General features: G+C 36.5%; 1 protein-coding gene across 1 annotated transcript in view; it reads left to right on the top strand.

Moving 5' to 3' along the window:
• SLC26A7 (solute carrier family 26 member 7) overlaps positions 1-25,185 on the top strand; it is a 65,134-nt gene extending 39,949 nt beyond the window's left edge. The window contains exons 9-18 of the mRNA XM_053984105.1: positions 324-401; positions 1,892-1,987; positions 10,063-10,169; positions 12,307-12,373; positions 16,035-16,151; positions 17,891-17,939; positions 20,541-20,641; positions 22,905-22,959; positions 23,050-23,153; positions 25,150-25,185. Of these exons, the coding sequence (XP_053840080.1) occupies positions 324-401; positions 1,892-1,987; positions 10,063-10,169; positions 12,307-12,373; positions 16,035-16,151; positions 17,891-17,939; positions 20,541-20,641; positions 22,905-22,959; positions 23,050-23,153; positions 25,150-25,185 (810 nt within the window). The remainder of the gene's footprint in view (positions 1-323; positions 402-1,891; positions 1,988-10,062; positions 10,170-12,306; positions 12,374-16,034; positions 16,152-17,890; positions 17,940-20,540; positions 20,642-22,904; positions 22,960-23,049; positions 23,154-25,149) is intronic.
• The last annotated feature ends 641 nt before the right edge of the window (positions 25,186-25,826 follow it).

Genomic DNA, 25,826 nt, shown 5'->3' on the forward strand with positions numbered 1-25,826 from the left:
AGACACTGCACACACACATTCCATTTAATACCCAAATGTGTAAGTGATGCTCTGATCTGTGTCAGTGTGCTGGCAGCAGGGTCAAGCACAGATGTTGAGATCTCTCACTATGTTATCACTGTAGTTGATTAAAGGTAATAATCAGAGATTAAAACTGAAATTATATGCATCTGCAATCCCCAGATACATTAATAGCTAAGACCTTCAACATCTGATTCTTGACTTTGTCTCCAATATTTTATAATTAATCATTTTCACAATTTCTTTTGTTGTTTTTGTTGTTTTTAGACTGAATGATCTGCAACTCTTGTTTATTGTTTTAGGTGGCTTGCCTTATCTCTTGTGTATTAATTCTTGTGGTGATCTATACAATTGGACCTCTGTTGTACTGGCTTCCTATGGTAAGGTGCTTAACCTTTTTAAAGATTACGATGTCAAACATTTTCTAAGGACAGTTTCTTTCAAGGAAAGACAGTGCAACCTTTAAAACTGCTCTATTTCATTTCAGTGGCCAAAAGAATAGTAAGGGTATGATAAATCTCGAAATCATAAAGTCCAGAGGTGACAGCATAAGACATGTAGATTTTAGACATATATAGTTACATATATAGGCTATCATGTAAGAGTATAGAAGTGAATTTCTCTTCTACTTAATTTTGGCATGTAGTTTATGAAAAATATACACCCAGGTCATTGTGGATTTGTAAATTGACAAAGTGTGGTAGAAATTAATGAAGAGTCATGATATTTCTTCAGATATGCACATGATACACAATTTTACTTTTCAAATAAATTTGACACAAATTATTTTAGATAGTGATATAAGCTTAATTACAAAAAGATTATAAAGTATTCTTATATCTCTGTCATGGAATACATCTATGCTAATACTCTTTAAAGCAGTATGGCATCTTTTCACATAAGCTATATCTAGCTTTTGGTATTACAAATTAATAGTTAATTTTAACTAGAGGCATGTCAAAGCTGCTAAATACAGCTCCAAAATTATCTACAATTCTGCCATGTATGTACATGAAGTTTTAACTCAACTGTGTTTTAAACTTGCTTTGTGCTATTGTTTACATGGTGTCATGAAAGTTCTCACTTTTCAAACACAGATCCTTTTATAGCTTATTTTAACCATGCAAAGTAAGGACACTTGAAGAAGGGTACACAATATGTCCTGTTTTTTTGCTATACTTCTTCCCTACTTTCATTTGTTTTCATATGGATTATAGGTAAATTTTGACCAGTTTCCTGTAGTCTTTTCCCCCCATATTTTAAAAATACTTTTTGGTTTTTGCTTTCTTGATAATTTATTACTCTTCTAATGTGCTTTTTCAGCCCTGTCTATGCACTGTAAGTCCATTGGTTTGTACTCCATTCTTTTTTGCTCTAGATGATTTCTTCATCCATCTCCTCCTCCCTCCTGAGTCAAAGAAAAAAAAAATATTTTTTTTTTTTTGCTTCAAAATTAATGGACCTTTGCCCTAGAGGCCTTCTCTAGGGGAAGGGAAGTGAGGAAGGGGAGTTACAATTCTTCACTGCATAGAAGTTGAGTGATGATTTGCTTTTGAGTCCTTCAGACTGTGGCAGAATGTATTTGGTCTGGTGATGCGTGGAAGAGTCACGAGTAGTCCTGAGGTTTCTGTTGTTTTTCTCTCAATGAGGTAACCTGTAGATTTCCTTCACAAAAAAAAAAAAAAAAAAAAGGGGGGGGGATAGGGTGGTTGTTGCTGGCTGTCACAAGGACACCTGTGCTTATCCTATTTTCTAAACACCTATCAGTTCTTTTTATAATTTAATTATGATATTGACTGCTAAATTAAAGAAACAGCATTTGTTTTCACTAGCAACTCTGCAAATGGCTTTTGTGTTTATATCTTTGCAGTGTGTGTTAGCAAGCGTTATTGTTGTGGGCTTGAAGGGGATGCTAATGCAGTTCCGTGACTTAAAAAAATACTGGAATGTGGATAAAATAGACTGGGTAAGTAAAACTTAATCTAAGGAGGTTTTCCTGAGACCATTTGGCAAACATCTGTTAACTAAACTTTAACAGTTCTATGGCCCTAGAAAAAATAAGTGCAAGGTATTATTAATAGTACATCTGTAATATCAGTTGTATTAAAAAATAACATTTTAACAAATGATAAAGAATCAAACTTGATACTAGAGATGTGTATACAGACAGATCAAGTTAACCTGAGCGAGTATGTGTCTAATTTTTATGTATTTTCTAACTATTTAGCGTGCTTTTGCTATTGTGACATAATTGAAGAGATTTTGGTATCATCATCCGCTGGGAATAGGGAATGACCACATAGGTCAAACAGAACTGGAAACACTAGTGATGCAGAAAGATAAATATTGAGGGGTGCTGTAAGTAAATGGTCTTAACTCTTTCAGATTTTGCAGAAATCTATTCTATCTGCTGTTTAATATACTGAAAGATTCTGCACTATGAGAGGAGGAATACATCAGAAAAAGTAGATAGGTGAAAGTAGTATGAAAATCTAGTTTAATGCAAAGTCTAAGTAGTCTGAGAGAATTCACACAGAATTCCAAGCAAATAGTAAAGATGAATCCATGTGTAAGAAGACTCCTGGATTTCTCTTCTGTGGGAGATGTTGGGTGTAATGGCCAATTAGTGGAACTAAAATTTCTATGCACTTACATAAATGCATACATGCTGATGTCTCATATGTTTGAGTTAACAATATTCAGAAAGGTATTTTGGCCACATAGTCCTTTTCTGTGGTGGGACATACAGGTAATTGGAGTTAATACTGGACTTTTTTTAATCCACCAGTTACTTGGCATTCTATAGCAATAATGGTTAAGTCTAGAAAGAATAAATTTTTTTTTTTTAATTAGGGTACTGGGTTTTAGTATGGGAAACAGAACTGAGTAAACTGCATCAAGTTCGACTGTGAGATTTTTTGCACTTGGTTGCAGAAAACTAGAGGTTCAGGAAACGGTTTTTGGGGAGTTTCTTTTGTATTAGCCAGAAGAAAAGCTCTATCTTCCCTGAAATATTTTATTCCTCAAGCAGTACAATTCTGAAAATATTTTATATCTCTTGTTTTGTATTTGATCTTCAGGTTAATCCATATTGCCAATGGACAGAAATTATGGATGATGTGGATCAAGAATTCTTTTGGGAACAATGGACTTAAAAACATTGATAGTTATGGGAGAGACATATATCTTCTCCATCAGTTCATTGAGATAATAAGTAGTTACATTTTCCAGTAGGATATTCTGGAATCTCACTAGATTTGACATGTCTTCACAGATAGACTAACCTGATGGATTTTTGCTTTTCTGGTTTTGGCAGAAAAGGTTGTGTGAATAGTTAGTTATTACATCTCTGACATCTGTCATCATTTCTAAGAGAGGTTATTGAACGGGGGAGTTTGTTGCGTTCATCTTTTTGACTAAACATACTTGAGCAATGATTTATATTCAAGTAGTTTTACCATCAGTCCTTAGCTTGACAGGATAAATCACCTTGCCTTAAATAGCATAGTTTAAAGTAAGGCTATAAACATTGATCTTGCATTGCTGCCTGCTCTGAGGAGCCCCACAAAGGCCAGTGATTTGTGTAACTACACTGGTGTTATTTTGACCTGAAAGGATTCACCCCAGTAATTGACAGAACATTGGAAATGAATCTTTCCATCACCCAGGTTATCCAAAGTGTTTTGAAGATAGAAACCCTAACAAAACATTTGGAAATGATTAGCAGTTGTCCTTTCTGGAGCTGATTCTTTGAAGGGTGTGTGTCATGTAGCACTGAAGTCAGGTTTGTTTTGGTTATAGGTCTGGCAAATGATTGTGCACGGAAGTAGAATATTATGAAGTTTGTTACCCTGTTTCTTCTCACTTCTTTAAGCATCTCATTAAATGCAAATGGGATGAATAATAATTTGTTGATTAGCTCTCTATAAACATAATACTTTTAAATATAGAAGGTATGATATTGTTCAAGGGTTGGAGTTGAGGAAATTCATTGGTTCCTTGAATCACAGGATATTCTGTGTTTCTATGAAATCTCTTCTTTCAGCCATGGGTGGCTTTTTCTTTCAGATTTACATCCCGCCTCTCAAATCACATTTGATTACTTTTCAGCTGCTACCCCACTGTCCTTGTTCCAGAGGTTTCTTTCCTGCCATTTGAATTTCAAATGTCTCCTGCTTCAGTTAAGGTCTTCTGTCAGTCCCTACACCTTGGTTGGATGACTTCAACAATCTCAGATTAATAATTGCATTATTCCACTACATAAGTTATATGCATAACTGAGAGTGATTTGTCTTAATCTTTTTCTCCGCTTTTTTTGAGAACAGCCAGGAAGCTAATCTGGCCTTGTCCATAAATACATCTCACTTCTCAGGTCCTCAGGTCAAAAGATGATTTCCTTGTCCTTCCTGTAAGCCTAACTTCTTATGCAGGCCAACTTGACTAACTTGCTGTTTTTATTCTCCAGCTTGACAGTGCTGGTGATACTAGTGATACTCTCCTAGTATTACTAAAAAGGCCAGTGAAGTTCTTGTTAACTTTTGATTTTAAGGCTCAGGATCACAGATAAGCTGCCTTTTAAGATGGGCAAAAATAACTGCCTGGCAATGGACTGCTAAAGAAAAATGTTATCTTTGTCGTTAACAGTTGGACTTGAAAGTGGACTTGAAAGATGGGGGAAAAATATTTTAGAAGGTGATGTTTCTAAGTGAAAAATTATAACAGAATAAGGATAGTTTTCATGAGTTAATTATATAGCAGGGATTTGAGAAGTTCAGCAATGGCATACTCTGGCATTTAAAGAGAAAAAAATATTTTAAAGTTGCACATATGTCTTGACCAGAAAATTACTACAGCTGAGACAAAGACAGGTTGTAAGCCTGACTTTTAAAGCAGGAAGAATGGCTAGAATTTATGGTAAAAATTCCACATTCCCAACATGGTGTTGTGATGAGAGACAGTTAATGGATGCATGAATTGTAATTGTATGCACATATATTAATATTAAAGGATGTAAGGAATGCTACTAATTCAGCAATTAAAGTAGATCCAAGAATGAGGGTCTCATTTTTGACTAGTATCCTCCAAGATCTTGCCATTGTGAATTTCTGAGACACCCTGTCAATCTGTTTTGTCAAAATATTTAGAGAGGCCTTAGAGAGAGTCTTCCCTGAAATCTGGATCTCATTAGTGCATTTTCTTGGGGTCTTTTAGAACTTCTTCAGATACTATCCTCAGGAGGAAAATGGCCTTTTAAATTTGTTCATCACACATGGATCCTGATTCATGAGAGGGCTCTGAGAGTTCTCAGGGCTTTGCTATATAAACAATTTTCTACAAAGTATGAAACCATCTCTTCTGTGAGAATAATTTTACATCAGTGACTCTATTTTATGGCATCCTAGGGAGATTTTTCTATTTTTCCTGCATTAGTGAGTATGCTAGTGTGAGTTATATTACTTATGCTGTAGTTGGTATGAAAGAACTACCACACCACTTCAGTATCATTAAGGATCATTTAGGGTGGAAAAGATCTTTTGTCGTAGTTTGACACAGAAGTGAATTTTTTCTAGGAAGTTGGGTCAAACTAATCAGTGGTCAAGTTTAGATATTGGCACCTGGAATGACCACTGAAAGTATGGACACGCCTCTGAGAATACAGGGGGTTAAAAGCAAGAACTCCCAGGAGAACTCTCTCTTTTGGTTCCGGTCGTCAGAGAGTGCAGACCTCCCCTGCCCGGCCTTAGGCTGGGTGGGGGAGGGGAAGCCACGCGGCCTTGTCTAGGTAGGCCGAGGGGCTGGGGGTCTGGAACCGAGCCAGCTCCTGTGGACGGAAGGGTGGAGAGAAGCGGAGATGCCTTTGTTCCCCCTCCCCCCCCCTCAAGAGGGAAAGAGACAGAGAACCTGGCGGCACTTGGAAATTTGCCGGCAGAAGAGAAAGAGAAAGGGGGGGATGTCCAGCGTGGGAGGCGGAACACTAGACTGAGATATCAGCTGTCTAGGAAGTTTGAACGTTTAACCTTTTCTAAGAAATGAGGGCTTTTTAAAAGTATTACTCTTCCTTAATTTGTAGTAGAAGAGAGATAATCCGGGACTTGAGATGTTAGAAGAAGAAATATTTAAGTGAGAGGAGATAATGAAGTAGCTTTTGGCTAAACTTTTCTTGTTAGCCATGGACTGAACCAAAATCTCCTGCAATAGAGACGGCATTTTAGAGAGATGCAGTGGTGACCCAGGGAGACCTGTTTCAGCTTTGAACAGCACAAGAATAGCGAGAAACGAAGAAAGCTAAAGAGAGAATGGTGATACTCTCTGTCTTCAAGAAGAAGATAAGTCCTGTTTTTAGACCCCTCGGCGCCAGGGGAAAATGGGGGGGACAGTAGTCCCAAGATGAAAAACTGAACTGTTATATCTTTAAGTCCGTAGCAAAGCATCCTTAAAGGAGCCCTATGAGCAGTCTATCCATGCACGGTAGTGAGAGCACTGTGACATAGAATAGAGAGTGTCACAGTGGCAGATTTTTTTTTTTTCCCGGGCGGTTGCCATGTGTAACAGGGAAACACAGGGGGGCAGCTGTGTTTCCTGGGGAGTCTGTAGTGCAAGAGAGACTTCTCTCTCCCTTGATAGTTTAAGTATAGATTACCTGAAAAGTAGTAATTTGATCAAGAATCCCGGGTGATGTTTCATGGCTGAGTGTTTTTAAAAATTAGGAAGAGGAAAGGTGTTTTAAAAGGTCTTCATCCTAGATTTAGTTTATGTGTTTTCTATATTAGTAGTAGTTTAATAAAGTTTTTTTTTCCCTTTGTTATTAAGCTTAAGCCTGCTCTGCTCTGTTCCTGATAACATCTCACAGCATTTATTTAAAGAAAGTAAATTTTCATAAAGACGCTAGCATTGCGCCAGTGTCCAACCATGACACCTTTAAAGACCATCTAGTCCAACTGTTAACCCAACACTGCCAAGTCTACTCCTAAACCATGTCCCTAAGTGCATTAGGCAGTTCCTGCTCTATGGCTGTGGTGGGCTTCACTTGAATGCCAAGTTTTGATGAAGGGTGTGGTGAGGATGAATGCACACATTAGACATTTGTCTGCAGAAGGATGTGGGATCATGGCCATGTCACTCAGTCCTTTGAGCCAGAGCCTCCTCCAGGACTCCAGCATCTTCTGCTGAGACAGTTTTGGAATGAGCAGGACTTTAATGGGATTCTTCATTTGGCTATATGCTGGAGGGCCTCTATTTGAGCAGCTCATCACAGCCTCACATTACAGATAGCACAGAACGGGTCAGCTGAGACATGTTCATCTCTTCCTCCTTTAAGCAACAGCATAACCAGGTAGGAGTTAGATGAACTGCATCCTAAATTTTACTCATTCTGATAATCAAATTCATTGATTATAGGAGGAAACTAGACAGCTGTGTTGCAGATAGTTACGTGCAAGTAACAGGCAATAGCTGATCATCTCCTCAGTTTGCAATGAAACAAGGGAAGTGCATCATCTGGTTTCAAACTGGGACAGAAACACTTATTATCACCATACCTTAGCATTGCATTGTTTAGCCATAGGTTCAGAAAGCATTCTGCAAGTTGTTTATATGATTTTTTTCCTACCAAATGCTGATTTTAGGCTGTCATCAATGATGGATAATTAGACTCTATGAAATGGAAAGTCTAGAGGAGGCAGCTGCTATACACAGTCACTGTACCTCTCAGTGCTTCTGATACTTTTTGATACGTACAGGAGTTGACATAAATCTATTTCTTCTGCTTGTTTCTTTTCTCCCTCTTTAGAGTTTTTCTTTAAATTAGTACAGTACTTTGAAGGTGGATTTTGTTTTGATTTTTTGATATTAACATGTGCCTATAACACATTATTGCTAAGATTTGAAGATTGATTAGATTCTGTCTGTCCTGGAGTTTGCAATAACCATATTGAAGTAAGCTGCCAAGGAAAACTTTGATATTTTTATCACTTCTATGTTGAACTTTGCAATAAACTGTGAATTAAAAAAAAAAGTCTATCAGATCAACATAACTTCTTTCTACAAATTTGATGCTACCCTAATTAAAGAAGAACTGATTCCAGGCCAATACAAAGCACTGAAAGGGTGATTGATTAATGAGAGTATGATTGTTTTGACTCAGCCTCTACAACAATGGCAATCTCTGATTACAGTTAAGATGTAAGGTATTAGGCTGCTGGAGAGGCACTTAGCTAGTTTTCTCAGTAGTCAGCAGTACTTAAACATTTCTGGCTTTGATTCTTCCTATGCAGACTTTGTATTGTGGTTTTATGCTGTTTTCTTCTGAGACATAAGAATTTTGCAGGTCTGCAGCAGTGATTTAGTTAGATGTGATGAGGTTCAGGTCTGCAGCTGAACTGGATTGCACTGGAGTGGATTCAGGTGTTGTCAAGGGTTCAGCCTTATTACAATAGTCTAATTCTTGATCTCATTGATTTTCAAGTTTTTAGTAGTTCTGTTAGCCTTTTCACATCCAGGTGAATATCTTTATAAATATATATTTGATTTATAAATCTTAGCATTACTTTCTTATTCATTAATCAGAACTCAATATCTGTTGCTTATAAAGGTGGTCTTTGCAAATATGTGCACAACAATTTGTTTAAGATGTAATGTTAAAATACAACTAGTGATTGAGGACAATTTCAGAGGATGAGCTACTTCCTTACCTAGCAGCCCTCCTGTTGAAGAAACTGAAAAGTCTTTTGCGTTAGTTATGAATCTTGAAGATGAGGGAGGAAAAGGTTTCTTGACAAAGTCATGTAACACTCTGTCCTCTGTGAAGCACAAGCTAGTATGGTATGACTTACACTTAATATAATTCATAAAATAACAGTTCTGAAATCTGCTCAAGCAAAATTCCTGTGGTTGGGCTGAAAGTATTCTATTGTCTCTGGCTTTCGTGAGTTAAGTGAAAGCATCAGAAAAGATAATCTTAAAAATGATTGTGCCATTGTAATGTGATCTGTTATTCTGCAAACATGAACAAGCAGCACTGTAATTCTTGAAATGGGCACCTGTGGTGATCAGTATATCCAGAGGAGTGAAAATACTTTCCATTCTTTTTTAACACCTTTTATATAAAGATTAAATGGCAGTCTTTGCTTAAGGCTCCCTCAAGGAAAGAAAGATGTGCTTTATTATACCAATTAGGTTGGTATAAGAAATTGCATAATTTGTACTTCTTTTAATTGTAAAATCTGCATGTCTCTTAGCTGTACACATCATTGTAGTATGGAAAGAAAAGTGATAATTTCTGGTAAGAAAATAATTAAGGAAAATTTGAAATGTGAAAGTTTTGTAAAGTTTTTTAAAATTTCTTTTTAAAGTGACTTAGGTTCGGATATGCTTCTGAGTATTTTTTAAATTTGTATTTTAAATTAATCCAAAGTTTAAGTAATCAAATATTGAAAGATGTGGAAGTAATATGAAATCTCACCATTTCCATTGTAAGGAATTAATTCCCCAGTAATTTTTATTTGTCATGCAGTTGTTTTAGTCAGCTGTACTCTGATAAAAAACACCATTTTTAATCAGCCTCCTTGCCAATCATAATTCCCACTTGTATGATTAGTGGAAGGAAAGCTCTCTGTATGTGACCTCATTAGGGCACCTCATTATGTGAAAGGAAAGGAGGATTTAAAATCTACACAGCGAAGAAAGTGAGGTGAATTTGCTATGTGAAAAATAAAATACATGTTTTCCAAAACAACTGAGTTTATTCTGACTTAAGCTGTTAGCAGAAGTACAAATTAATAGAAGAAATAGAATACTGTTTTAAGTAACCCTGGAAGGAATCTCTGTGAGCACTGGGATGAGTTGTGCCATGCTGCATGTGGTCCCCCATGGGGAGGCGTTACTTTAATTGTTAAATCAGTCTTCAGTATTTGCCAGTTCAACGAACCAAATGTTCACATCTGAGAAACTACCTTAGTTCTAAAAATCTTTATTTCTGATTCATAAAACGCACATTGCTATAAAATTTGAAACTAATCACTTCTTTTTGTTCCCCTCCGAAAGAGCATCTGGGTTAGTACCTACGTGTTTACAATATGCTTTGCTGCTAATGTGGGACTGTTGTACGGCGTTGCCTGCACTATAGCAATCGTGATTTTCCGCTTTCCCAGGTAAGAAACAATTTATTGAAATGTTCCACTAGCACTTCATTATGTATTCATTCTGCATATTGCTTCACAGTCAGGATAGACATATGGTATGCTAAGTTTAACAACAAAACTTCAGTTTTTTAGTTGCAGAAAATTGCAAGATAAGACAATTCAAAAGTAAAAGTCACATCTGTCCATTTACTGTAGACTACGGAATCTCTAAAACATTTTATAAAATGGCATTATTTTGTGATTTCTCTTGTTATTACACATCTGTAGGATTCATTATGTGAAGGTAGCATAAAATCAACTGGAAGATTAATGATATTTATTTCCATTAGATATTTATTTGCTCCTTAAGGAAAACTATGTCTGGCAAGCTTTAGTAACTGAGAGCCTTTATAAACTCCTAGGTACTATGTTGCACAGGAGTTGGTAGTCGACAATGCACTACTAATATAGTTTAATGAAACATAACTGTACAACTATTCTAATGTCTAACAAAAAGTGTAAGTTCTGTGTATGACTTAGAAAAGTCAGGACAAATAAAACAGAGCAATCAGAATTTGTTTTTTGGTTTGTTTTTTTTTTTTTTAAATATATTAGAGTTTCCTCTTTGGACCATGTGTAAAAGGAAATATAGCTGAGGTTCATGATTTGTGCTATAGAATTAATTCACAGCTCACCAGTCCTGAAAATGACTTGCTGCTTGTATGCAGTTGTTTACATGAACATTGAATCCCGCTGAAATTAAGCACAATATAGACAGCTTGATTAAATGCTTGTTAAAGTTAATGGTGTTAGACATTTGTGCACAGCTCTATTCTTATTGAATAAGTTGCAGAACCAGCATGAAAATAGTTCAAAATTTCTAGGCAGTTAAAAATGATGGGAGATTGCTTCTGCTTGAATCAACCAGTACTTTTTAATAACATTGTGCTACTCAGCAAACTAAAATTTTGTTAAATTCTGTAGTAAAGCAAAAGGCAAGTTTTCATGTTGTTTTTGTATTGAGCCTGGATGTTAGAGGTTCTCCAACAGCAGAAAGGGATGTATATCTAACACAAAAGAGCCTAATCTAGTGGAGACCTCAGTCTGAACCTGTACTTATTAATGTAAATAAGACTCTTCCCCGTGATCTCTGTGTTCTTCAGTAAAGCTGCACATGATTGTCCATACCATCTAAAGGCATTGAACAAGGCAGCAGCCTTAAAACTGGCACGGCACAGATGGAGTTAACAAGATAACGTGTAGTAAGCCATGCAGTCATGAGCAGAAGTTTTAGCAGAAGTGAAGCAAGGAAAATACCATAGATTATTTATTGTAAAGTTTCTGTTCAGATGTCAGGGTACTGGATGTGGTACATATTATGTATTAGAATATATTAAAACCAGCAGCAGCTACAGCTTCATTTATGCAAAGATGAAAGAACAGCTGATGTTTGCAAGGCTCATTTATCTGGCCCCCAATACCTGCAAATGCTCCTAGTATATTGGTGCATCTGTCTCAGAGGATAGATAGTTCCATAGTCTTCTGCAGTTAAATGTGTTCCTGTAAATGACATGTTGAATCAGAAGATCCTAACACTGAACTCCCTTTCCAAGGCAATATTCTCTTTTCTCTGTGTAGAGAGCATAGGAATACTGGTACTTTCCAGTAAGTCCCCTATTCTGATAGCTAGGGTGCAATGTTCTGCTTCATCATGTAAAGATGTGTCAATTTCAATGACAAATAAAATATCTTTGTTTTTCATGACCCACACCTATTCTACATATTTATTTTCCCTTTCCTTACAATATGATTTTTCAGGTAAAAAATATGAATTAAACTTCTTTACTTTTGAAGATATAGATTATATGTGAGCTACCTTGACTTGAAAGCAGCTCTGGCCAGGAAATGAAAATTAAAATTAAGATATTCTTCACAAGAAAATTTAATTATTCCTATTTTCAAAGTGATATCACAATTCTAAAATGAGCTTTTTACTCTTGAAGAGGATGATTACAAAAGAAAAGGTCTGTAATCACAAAAATACTCACAGATCACATTGTGGGGCCTTTAAACTGCTATGCTGTAGCTTGGGGTGTGTGTCTTTTTGTTTCTGCTCGAGGCTACTAATGATTAACTGTACAGATTTTTCTCTATATATTGATTACAGAGCAAAGACACTGAACTTGAAAAATATGAAAGAAGTGGAATATAAATACAAAGCAGAAGATAATTGTGTAAGTTAATTTATTTATTTACTTTTTGCTTGTGTGTGTGTTTCACTAAATCAGATTTGTTTGTTTTCTCTAGTTAGTTACCAGATTGTAATAGGGAAGTCAAGGGAATGCTTTTATGATATGACCACTTGAAATCTAAAGCCAGGATAATATAATAATATTATAGTTGGCCATCAGAAACTGGAATATTTTCATGGTTCTGCTGCTTGTCTGCAAAGTGAAGTTAGGCAAGTCCTCTTAGATTTATTTATCTTAGTTTATTTGTCATTTTTAGTTATGAATTGCTCTTTCTCAACATTTCCTAATTCCTAAATTTAAGGAAATATCTTGCCAGGAATGGCAAGGGTAATCTGAGCAGACAATAGCAATCCCTATATTACTATCACTTTTCCTAAAAGTCCTTTGGTATTTTTATCATCTCCAATCTCTTTTCTGAAACCATTTCTATCACCAACCCCTTGTGACCAGATTGTCCCAGAGGATACCATGAGGCTGGGCAAAGAGAGGCAGCACCACAAAATTGTTACAGACTCCTTCACAAATTCATCACCCTGTGCACATGAAAAATGGATGGAAGAATTTCTTCCAAAGACTGTGCCTTCTAAATTTGGCTTCTTACAAACTTAAATCAACCAGTCAGATTCTTTTGGTTATTTTCATTACAATTACTGTCAAAGTTGCTTTTTGCTCAGGTCTATGGTAAGAAGAGAAGGGTAATGACTCAGAGAGGTGAACTCCTTCCTCCAAGATGAAATGGTGGGTCAACAGCCAAGAGAGAAGTAGAACCATGTGTCCTTTCAGCACAGAGCTCCATCACTAGGACATCCTGCCTTCTCCACTGTGGCAGTTTCTCCTATGTCCTTTTTATCTTCCTAGCGCTGGTGAAGGGTGTTACGTATCAGTAAACTACATGCTCAGCAGCTAGTGCTTCACCATTAAGCAGACCTTCTTTAAAGAATTTATTATTTCTGGCAAATGTCTTCCATCATAGCTACCTTGGGCTAAAAATCTGAACTTCCAAGGGCTCAAGGGCATTTACTGTTTTGGCATGCTGAGAAATGCTGGAATATGAAAGGTACATAAGAATGGGGAGGACTCTGAAATGGGAATTAAAAACACTGTTGTTGAGGCTGGACCAGCTGTCAATTATTATATCATTTTTCATTCTTAATAAAAATGTTGGAGTAACTTTGTCAGAGACGGATAACCAAAATTTGATTTGCCTGCTATTTTTCATATCGATTCATGAAGTACTTAGTACAAATACCTATATATTTTTTTTAAGCTTACTGGTCCCCTGCTTTTTTTCCCCCTAATTCAGTAAGATTAACACCAGTAACCTAATAACAAACTAATGTCTGCAGACAGTGGGGAAAATAACATTATGTTAGAGAAGCAAATTGCTCAAGAGCTATTACACAAAACAAAGAAGGAAAATATGTCTTTAATTGAATTTAGAGTCACTGGGTTGCAGCAGGCATTTAGGGTAATTTTTAATGTATGAATGTTAGACTGATCCAAGTTTCCCTAGTAAGTAACAGATTAGACATAAACAACAGGACTTTTAAACATGAAAATATGTAAGCTTAATGATCTACCCTGCCATTAAGGTCTGTGGATTTATAGGGGTTATTTCATCAATAAGAGAAAAGACACTTTAATGTGGAAAAAATCAAAGGGTATTTAGAAGCTTATGTGAAACACATTTCATCGCAGGCGTTCACTGGCACTGAACTCCTGTACCCCAGCAGAGCCAGAGCTGTGCGGAGTGCCCAGGGCAACCGCCCAGGGCCTTCTGAGTGGTGGCAGGAACAGACACGTGAGATAAATTTCCTGCTTTTTTAACAAGGACATAACAAAGAGGAAGTTCATTTTTCTCTGAACAGTTCTTGCTAACAAAGAGGCAAACTAGAGCCAGGAATAACTGGCTGGTCAAATATAGGCACAGTTGATCTTGTCCATTCTGGACAAAAATTATACCTAAGTCTGCCATCTGCCTGATCTGGCCTTATGATTTGAGCCTTTCAAGTTTTGGACCTTGTACTTATGGAAGCTTGATCATCACAGGATTTGATCTTTGCACATCAGTCTTCCTTTTTTTCTTATGTTTTATCTTCTACTTTGCCATGGCACTGAAGTGTCCACTTGTCTCCACACCAAGCTGTGTATTGCATCATTTTTGTGGGAGTCTGTGGGATGTCAGAGCATTTCTCCATTCAAGCATATACCATCCTTTGTTTTGCCCTTATTTTAGAGCTCTATTCCATACAAATTGAGACATTTTAACACGTGTCTGACTGTGGCAAAACTCAACTGTGGTATTTACTGCAATCACATCTATAGGTAAATTGCACAAAGTCCCTACACATAGTCTGGGGTTCTTTGCCTCAATTCGGGATGTTTGAAATATTTCCTTTATTTCATGGTCACTGTGGTGGTGTCTGAGAGATCATCTCATTCCCAGAAGTCTAAACAGCAGTCTACAATAAGGAGATAGTTTATGTGGTTTGTGGTGAGATTTCTGTTACTGTTTTGCTTGAAAGTCTGTTGGGAAAACTGCATGTCTCCAATGCAATCCCAAACAATTTTTAACTACCTAAAAAATGGTCTGTGTCAGCTCCACTTACTTGTGTTTGACTGTGACCTTGTCACATGACTTTTGTTAGGAAGAAAGAGAATATTTTTTGACCTATATTCTCTTGCAAATTCTTGATTTTTGCTTCCATTGTCATACAACCTGTGAAAGATTGGGAGTTCAGTAAAAGCAACTTCTGCAGAAGTTCCCCTACAAAACCAGTCTTTAAGCATGTCTTGCTGCTGTCCAATATATTTATATATAAATATTAATTTTCTTACTGGGTTTTGAAGATGTTTTATATGTACACCTTGAGAGTGAGAGAAACAGCACTTGTTTTGTGCAAAATATCTCCCACTTATACCTGGGGGTTTCTGAACATTATCTGGTGTCCTTCCAAAATTGTTCTGCTGTGTAACATTTATGTTTTGAGCTCCACAGTCTGACTGGAAGTGCTGGTAAACTGGTTGTAGCTTATTCAGTGAAGTGCAGAGACAGGTTCAAGGCCAATGGAGAGTTCTCATGTAGATTATTGTGTTGGTTGTAGAAATGTGCTGGTAAAGCTTTAAATGTGCCACTCAGGGTTGATCTGGATCCACTAAGTATTCTCATGGAGAACTATCTCTGTATTAAGGTCATGTTCAGATGATCAAGATGAATATTGCCGGCTTTCCCCAAACCACCTGCAGTGTTTGCCCTAAATCCTTGTGTACTTTTATCAAGATGTGTTTGTCTAATAAAATGTATTCCCTGTCTGCAAATGTTACCTTGCCTATGCTTGGGGATCACACCAACTGAAATATAAAGTGCTATTATAATTGTTAGCTAATAGTTCTTAGTATTATACCTCATAATGTGTATGCTTTTTTCATGCTAAATACTATTATAGATAATTTTTGTTATATATTACTTGTATTTCCATTCTTACTTCAGTTATGTGTGAAGGCTGATCAATAGACTTATCTGTTAAGTCATTCCCACAATCCAAATACAGTTATTTTCAGGATTTTTAAAGAAATTAGTATGGGGTTTGTTCTTCAAATCCAAGATGAACTTTTCAGTATTATGTTTTATTTCATTCCCCAGGAATCACTAAAACAGGTAAAAATAGTTTCAGTCAACAGCCCATTAGTCTTTTTGAATGCCAGAAAATTTCACGCTGACCTGTTAAAGATAATCCAGAAGAATGGCATGAACAGCCAGGTATGTGATATTGTAAACAAAAGGTGGGATGTGCTTTACACTTCAGTAATCACTGTGACTGGGTTGAAGATTGTGTTTGCTTTCCTCGCATTTCTCAGAGAATTCAATCAGATACTGAAACATGTATAAAAAATAACATAAAAAATTATTCATTTAGAATAAAGCTAATCCTAATTTTAATCAGATTCAATATGGATTATTTTCATATTATTACTTGAGAATACTATCTCTTGCATTTCTGCATGTGATTCTGTAAGAGACATTAAAGCACTGATCCAAAACTCAAAAATTTCTAGAAGAACTTCCATAAGATCAGGTGATATAAGGCTGGGATTTTAGAAAGACAATGAGTAGCTACAAATATGCTTGAGTAAAATGTGATTTTTTTTTTTTTTTTTTTTCTGGAGATAAGTCCATGAGAGATGGACACTTCATTTCTATCTATAAATAATTTTTGGAGAATTAGGAAGAAAGTAGCTCCTTTTTTTTTTCTCAACGGTATTGTTTCTTTTTCCTCTTTTGCACTGATCATATTAGAGAAATAAACGGTATACAAATTACGTATATCACATTTTTTGAGAGTATCCCTGTAAGTATAGCATTTTCCAAGTTCATCTGCACATAACTACTGCAACTTCTTGCAACACTTCCAAAAAGGGAAAAGATAAATTATCATTTTTCTATCAGTACCATTAAGATATTCCGATAGGATAACAATGCTTACTGTAGACAATTTCATCCAGTTTGGCAAATTGAGCTGAGAAAATCCCAGCTGTGTCTTAGATGGGTTGTTAAGACAGCAACATGTGTCTACCACCTCTGCTGTCCCTTGACAAAGAGTTATGCTACCCATATGGTATAAATTTAGCTCAGAAAATGTGATGCTTTTTTCCCTTGGTTTTGCTAGGCTGTCTGATTTGGCTTAGTATGATAAAAAGCCTCCAAGCAGAGAAAAATTACTTAGGATTTGCATGGAATTAATTTGAGTCAATTTAATAAGTTAATTTGTACGTTACTTATAAAGGAGATTTTATCCTTTGTCTCTTCTGTAAGGTACTCAGCAGTACAGCTGCCTGAAACACTGTGCTTTTTTCTTTAATTTTTTTTTTGTTGAGTAAATGTCTTTCTGTAGCACATAATGGGTGTGAAAAAAAATGCAGTTTCACTTTTGCTTCTGTGATTTGTTTCTGGTTTTAACTCATGTTTCTACTGAGAACGTGCATATTGGAATAACTATTATAAAAATTATCCAGATAAATGTAATTATTTAATAAATTTATACATCAAAAAATGCTCTTACTAAAATATAAGCATAGCAGATGAGATTGCAGCATGTAGAAAATTAATCAAAAGTTAATATTATAAAATCACTGCCAAGAATTTTTCTTGTCAAGAACATTTTTCCCATCTTTTGACCACTTCTTAACCAGCCCCCACTTCCCCAAAAGCACTGTGTCCAAAATATGCTTTCTAGTGAATCCAAACTTGACAGAGACTGAGTCAGCTAAAAAAGAAATGCAAAATATCAGTTTGAGTATCTATCTCAGTATTCTTCTAAAGGTATACCAGATAATATTATATATCCAATAGGCTATTGCATAGGACATGATTTTGGAGAGAAAGAGTTAACTTTGGTACTGAGAAAGAGAATTCTTATGTAGTGCATTGATTTTTCTCTTGTTACTGTGCAATGGACTGGTTTTCCTTGGTATGTTGATCATTTATTGCTCTTATTTCAGTGTGAGCAGAACACATTGCTCTGTTCATTTTCCAATGGAAGTTGCCATGGTGAGTTTATTATCTACAAATGGTGTTAAAAACAGTGTGGATGTAAGTGTGCAAAATAGTTCCACATTTTTCTATATATTTCTAAGTGCACACAAGTTTTATGGAAATAAATATGTTCAGTTAGACCAAACATTCAATGAAGCATGAATGCTAAACAGTGTTAAATTATGCTAACCTTGGCCTAGTAAGTCCAGTTATTCATTCTGGTTATGACTGACTTTTTAAGATTTCAAAGGCAGGGAACCCCTTGAAAATGCCTTTTCTACAGGAGTGGAAGGTTCTAGTAGAAATCTCATTGCCCATCACACGGGGGTTGGAACTAGATGATTTAAAGTCCCTTCCAACCCAAACCATCCTCTGATTGTGTCCCTGCTCATTGGACTGGAATGTGTGTGTGTGTAAAGAGACAGGTACGCAGTGGGGGAAACACTTCCTGTATTGCTTCAGACCAGGCTGAAGAGACTGAAGGCTCTGGTCTTGGGTGTTTTTGCATGCCGAGTTGAATATTAGTATGAAAAAGTGAAAATAAGATTATAACTGTGTTAAATCTTTGGGATCTTTAAAGCCACATAGGAGAAAATCTCAGAAAATGTCAACTGAACTGTTAATGACACGATAACCACCAATATTATACAATATATAATAAAAACCCCTAGAGATTTTCTTTCAATTAAGGATTAAGCTGGAAACTCCACTCTCTCCACATTTGTAACACTTAAATCAAGCCAGAGCATATACATTCGCATGGGAGAGCTGCAGCAACCTTTTGCAGTGGATACTTTATACAGATGACTCCATTGTGGATAGAATTAAAAGAGTGTTTATTTAAAACACGTATAAGCATTTAGGCTGCAGTAGAAAATCTGATTTGGAGGCTGTTCTCTGAATGTTTGAATTTGTCAACTAGATTCAGGACATTTTTATGGTACTACAGTGTTTAGTTGACTTGGGGGTGACAGAGTGCTCTGCAGTAGTATAGCAACTTATGAAAATGGTTATTGAAGATGATATTGTATTTTACTGACTATATTATAGCATCTTATACTTCAGAAGATCATACCAGCACATATTTCTGTCATCTTGAAGATGAACTGTTTTTTCATGTTACAAAACTGACAAAACACACAAGACCTCTTTTCTGAATGCCTAAGTCCTGCCTTGAGGACTTCAATGCTGTCATTACTTATATCAACCACTTATGGTGATTCTTCATGGCGTCTTTTAAACAACAAACAGAGAAAAAAGAAAAATCCCTTAAAAGAGAAAAGCAAAATTCTGAACTTACATTTTCAAGGACGGGAGCATGAGGACACAGTCCTTAAGCCTTATGGCAGCTGTTCAGGAAAACATGGACATTTATGTCTTTGTCAGAATCTTTTCTTTCTCCCTTTGGGTAATACTGTCTGTATCAGTACCAAATGAAACGGCTGCTCTTGCTTATGCCACTGATCTAAAGAGGGTGCAAGTCTTTACGTATCCCCCCATTTAGAGGCCAGGCAGCCTCTACTGCAATTCAGGATGCAGCAGGGAATTATTACAGTGAGCCTGGGAGATCACATGAACCCTTTCAGGGTTTCTATCACAGTAATTTTCAGCAGGTTCCCTTTAAAATTCTATATATTTGTTTGTATGTATCTATTAATGTATGTTGGACAGTACAGAGACAGTAAATGTCTCGAGATGCAAGTCCAAAAGTCTTTGCTCTCAGACTACTGTTGGGAAGGAATTACCAGTATTATAAATTTGCATCATGGGGAAATTCCAAGTCCCCTCAATAGTTTAAATTTTACCTCTGCTCTGCCAAAGCCATTTAGCTCAACTCATTTTTACAATTAGAATTCCATTCCTTCATATTTTTCTTTTTTTTTTTCAGTTGTGTGCATCATGATAACAAACATTTGTTCACAGAACAATGTAAATAAGATGTGAATTATTTTCTAGTTTTCCCTTTATGAAAGCCAGGAATGTGCTAGCTCAGGGTACATTTAGAACAGAGTATGTTTTGATTAAACACAAGATGGCCTGAGGTTGAAGAATAAGTATAAGAACTTTGCAAATCTTACGAACACAATTTTCTTCTCCAGCATCATTATGCAATTGTGTATTAAAAAATTATCCAAGCAAAACCAGCATAGTAAAACCTTAGGAAAATTAAATACTCCACTTTACATATATTTCTTCCTTATGGGTGAATATTAAGTTAAGCCATAGGCAGGTATTTAGGGCCTATGGAAATCAGTGTCATATCAGAACTTAAAAATAGATATATTTTCTGTTTATACCATGAAAAATCTTCCAAAGAATAGAAGAGGACTCAATGAGAAATTCAAATTTGAAGAAACAATTGCTTAATTCTTGACACACTATTGCCTAAAACATCTCAATTAATATATTCTGTCTGTCATCACTTCTTTCCATTGCCCTAAAGGTTCTTCATTTGTTCTTCTAAAGTATGGCACGTGCTTGCCTGATACCCCAGCACGTAACAATAAAAATTTTATTGTGATAATTTGGGCTTATTTTGTTGAGCTATCATCATTCTTATACCCATTTCTTGAGTGCTGTCCTTTAATTAAAGGTTTTCATTTATCAAATGTGTAGGTGAGTTGGTGCAGCCATGTCATAGCGAGCGATGTGTTTTGATATTAGACTGCAGTGGACTGAATTTCTTTGACTACACTGGAGTCTCCATGCTTCTTCAGGTATTCATGACATTAGAAATATTCTGTATATGTTATAATTATACATATGAGTTATTGTGGCAAACTACTAGTCACTCCACCTATGTCAGTGGATAAATCTTTCACCCATAGAAAAGATGAACACAGATTTGGTATTAAATTGTACTGTGTTTATATATAAAATTACATTAAAATATTTCTAAATATTTTGGGTAACAGTGCAAATGTTCATATCTATATGTGATGAAGAGGACTTTTGGAACTTTTCCCTTTTTTTTTTTTTTTTAAGATGGTGTAAGTCATATTTGACCTTGCCAAGTCAGTTGTAGAGACAAGTAAATTTACTGCTTTAAAATTTCAGCTTTAATTCAGTGATTTTATCTGTATATTCTAGTGTCTGCTAAGCTATGGGTCAAAACATGATCTCCATCCTTTCTCCTGTGGGCAACATATGTTGCAGACTGGGTTCAGGCAGTGCAGGAGTTCCAAGATGCTCTCAGAAGACTAAACCCAGCAGTCAGTGGTTACTGTGGTGAATGGAATTAAGTCCAGATGGTGGCTGGCCACAGTTGGTGTTCCCTTGGGGCCAGTCCTGTTTAATGTCTTTGGTGGTGATTTGGACAAGGGGATCCAGTGTACCCTCAGTCAGTTTGCAGATAACACCAGGCTGGGTGGGAATGTTGATCTGCTGGAGGGCAGGAAGGCTCTGCAGAGGGGTCTGGGCAGGCTGGATCAACAAGCCAAGGCCAGTTGTGTGAAGTTCAGCAAGGCAAAGTGCAGGGTCCTGTACTCGGGTCACAACAACCCCAGGCAGTGCCACAGACTGGGACAGAGTGGATGGAAAGACCTGGGTTAGGGGTGGACTTGGCAATGCCAAGCTAGTGCTTGGACTCAATGATCTTAAAGGTCCTTTCCAGCCTAAACAATTCTATGAGTCTATGGTTCCACATAACAAGCAGTTCTATACGGTGTATAAAAGATTTTGTTCAAAAGCTGTTTCTCACACTTCCATCAGATCTGGAAGTTAAAAGTTGTGTAATGAGTACAGAGTTAAGTGGGTATGAAAGGTTTGGTTTGCATGGTTTTTCTGACTAAGATAAAGGACTAGATTTGAACTTGGGTCTTAGCCCAGGCCTTTTTTTGCCCTAACAATTTTCTCAATTTACTGCAGTGATTGCACAGTGAAGAAAGTGCTGCCTTCAAATATTTTAAATTAAAACTACACATATAGGAGGGATATAATGAAAAAGACAACTGGAAAAATAAGATTAGTGGGAGTGACTGTTAATTATCCCTTTGAAATATAGGGCATTCAATATAGTAATAGTTTAAAAATTTGTGAAACTGATTTCCAAAAGGTCTTAGAGACCTCCAAATTACAAATTATGTCAAAGAAGTGTTTGACAAATTTGTGAGAGGTAAGTCTGGCGTGGGCTGTGAAGTGCACATGTTGGTAGTGCAGCCTCTGGATAAACGGCTGGTCCAAAATCAAATTACTCCTCCTCCTCCCAAGAGGACCACACTCAACACGTCCTTGTTGTTACACTCCCTTCCAGAATATCATCACTGATGTCAGGGATGGAAGATTTTTGAACTAAGATTTTTGCTTTATTTTAAAAATAGAATATTCTGATGGGGTTCTCACTGAATCTCCTCTCTCAGATTTTTTCTACTTCACATGGATAATTTAAACATTTTTTGAAGCAGCAACTGCTTTGGATAGTTCCCATTTGGCAGAAAAAATGCCCTACACCGGTTTTAGAGTTATTTTCACTTTTTTTTTTTTTTGTTTGGTTTGGTTTTCTATCTTATTAATATTTTGTCTCTGGAGAGTTGAACAATTTCAAAGCAAGAATAAAGAACAACTTACTGCTGAATGCAGCATGATAGTTATGGTGCTTTTTTTGATACAACTCTCAAAGTTTTCTAGATCTGATTCCTGTCTGTGTGGACTGGTGGTAAGCATATGGTAAGGACATGGGAAAACACGCTGAAAAAAAGATTAGTGGAAATAATACCCCTAAAAATTACAGTCAGAAATTGCAAAATTATTAATCAAATTCAGTTTTAATTCTCTGTAGAGTACTGTGAAGAGGTGGCAGGAAATAAATGTGGCTTGGTGATGTTTGCATTATAGAAGGGCTCGCTCTGGTGGCTGCTGGCAGTACAGCTGCTGCAGCAGCACTCCGAGCTCTGCCTACCTTGAATATGGGCTTTTGTGAACATTCTTCTCTGTCGGTATTTAAAACAGTTTTTTAAAAAATTTCTTGTTTTCAAACAATAGATTTACGTGGACTGTAAAAACAGATACATCGATGTGTTGCTAGCACACTGCAAAGGCAAGTATCCACTTACAGTAAAAAAATGTAACACGATGGTTTATGTGTCCTCATTACCTTCTTAGTGCTCATGTGTTTGTTTTATTGCAGGTTCCTTGATAAAAGCAATGCAGTACGGTGGAAATCTTGACTCTGAAAATCCTGTATTTTTTGAATCTATTTCTTCAGCAATTGATGCCATTCAGATTCACAGGGTAAGACTTACAAGCAGAAGCAGGTGAAGCCTTGAGGGCTTCTTAGATGCTCACAACAATTTATTAAAGTCTGGGAGAGTCTTATTCACCCAGTGAACCTTTTATGTAGAAATCTTTTATCTGTCTATAATCTACAACTAGACCTCAGCCTGAGGAATGCAGTTTTCCATTTTTTGCTGCTAGCACTCTCTTCCCATCACCACATCTCCTTTTGCAACAACGTCTCGCTCTTCTATGATAGATCCAGAGGTGCTGTGTTGCGGTGCTTTAATCTGGGCTCATTCTCCACTGGAAAGATTTATGTCATCTAGAAACACCTAACACAGCCTCTCAGTGAGACAAATTAACTCACAGCCAGTTCTGCTACACTCCTGTTTCTCAGCCTGGGATACTTGAAGCTGCTTCACATGTCAGAGTACTGGTCTGACTGAAATGGTTCTGGATCCCCAGCTAGTTTGGTCTGAGTTAGAAATCTTGTCTCTGCCCTGCACTGTACCACGCTGTGTTGACTCACTGGTGGCAAGAGGGGAATTGCACGAGGTAGAAGAGAGAGCAAGAGGGAGAAGGGAGGCTTGAGCATCTATTTACTTGCTCAACGATTCTTGCATTCCTTTTTAAAAAGATTGTAAACCTGGACTTTCCTCTTGAACTATGTGATCCTTTTCCACTGTCATGGCAGTGTGAGCGTGCATTAAAAGCAGTGTGCTTTCATGTGGTTTTATTTATGATACAAACATGGCTACAGCTTGGCTCAGAGCCTTCTCCAAGAGACATTAAACTCATCATGGTCTGTGGTTTGGTTGTTTGTCTTTTTTCTTCACTTTGTATTTAACTAATTAAATCAGACTTGCCTATGGACAAAACCACTTTCCATTTGATTTATCCAGATTAAGGTGAGTTGGCACAGTTGGTCTAGTGAATTGACCAGAAAAACATGTTCTCTTCAGTGTTTTTCAACATTTTTCATTATGTTGTCCTACAAAAAATAATTTGTTGAAATGGTAACTGCAGGGCAAAAATAATGGGGTTGGCTATTGTATATTTTATCTGGGTCTGATTAGATGAATTAGAACAATTGTTGTGTTATAAAATGTCTGCATTTTTTATTGACTTTGTTAACTTTCCTAACATTCTTGTAAGATATTTATGTACTAGCATTCCCATTTTATGGAAGTGGGACATGGATAGACCAGAACAAATGTTCGTAATGAAAAGGGGGAATTAAAACTCAAAGTCCACTTTTAAAGGAACTGATTGCTTGTTTCTATCACAGCTGCTAGGCAAGTCAAACCTATGCATAGTGGCTTAGCAGTTTAGTCTGAAAGGCTTGCATGCAACATCAAATTTTAAATGTAATTATGAACAGTGTACATATACTGCTGATGATTCTTCAGAACATTCACAGTATGTGCTTCAGGGATTTTTACGTATTCAGTGTGTTGAACACTGGAAGATAAGGTGGACGGGAGTGAAAAGGCAGGGTGACTGCAATTGCAGCAGCACACTGTAGCTACTGGTCTATGTACTCCTCCTGTGTCTTTTTAAGGTGCTGAGGTCAGTAGGACTTTTGAGTGTTAACATGACAGGATAGGCAGAATAGGATAGAAAAAAATATGAGGAAGGAGTTGGAGACTAACAGAAAGTGATTTCTTCCGATTTACATTTCAGCTTCCCCATATAGCAGGAAATAGTCTTCCACTGTCAGGAAGGTAGAGGTAAGAGGGCTTTGTGGTCCATTTTCATCTCTGCTGCTGTTCAGAAATGCAAAAATATTCTTATCTACATGCTCCAATGAAAATGTTGGGTCGTTCTCATTTTTATGTTTATAAATTGATAAGATAATTGCATATTACTTTATGCAGTTAATCTTAATCATAAATAACTTTTTGAAATATTAGTGGCATTTTCAAGCTAGCACTCCTTCATATCCTAATTTTACTTTATATTCTAAGAAAACATTATAATACTTTTTTTTTTTCTGTTTCTCTCATTTTAGAATTACAGCAAGTTCAGTGAACAGAGTGAAGTGTGATGCCCACCCATTGAGCATAGCGAGTTTCATCTGCTCACACTCAAAATGAACTACATCATGGCTTCACTTTTTTCTCCAGTGGATCTCATAGATGATCTTTTGTATACCATATATACTTAGTACATTCAGTAACGACAGATCTGCCTTTCAGAGAGAAAATCTTTCAGCTGTGATCACTCAGAGAATTTTTATGCAATTGTTCTATAGTGGTCTTATAAAATGTTTTTACATACATTTAGATACAAATTATTAGAAAGCAGACATGAGGTACTGTGTTTACCAGTTAGGTGTATTCTTTTAGGTATCTTCTATTGTAACATTAGTTGTAATATGCATCTGTAGTTTTGTGTATGGAATAGAGACATGAATTCTTAAAAGAGTATGCTATAATTGATACAGGATCTGCAGGAAGATATATACCAATGCATACTTTTTAATGATGGCTTTATTTAGTCTTTCCTCTGTTCAAGACAGCCATATGCAACAACATCATCATATCACAGCTATCATGTGGTTCCACCTCTTGTACTTGGTTTTGTATGCTTTTTAATGCCTGCCCAGATCAGTGGGAGAACTTGAAAGTATATGCAAAAAAAAGGCAGACACGTTGACTGGATTGCCTCCCTCTATTTTTGTTGTCT

This window comes from Vidua macroura, chromosome 1, assembly GCF_024509145.1.
Source record: "Vidua macroura isolate BioBank_ID:100142 chromosome 1, ASM2450914v1, whole genome shotgun sequence".
Taxonomy (NCBI): domain Eukaryota; kingdom Metazoa; phylum Chordata; class Aves; order Passeriformes; family Viduidae; genus Vidua; species Vidua macroura.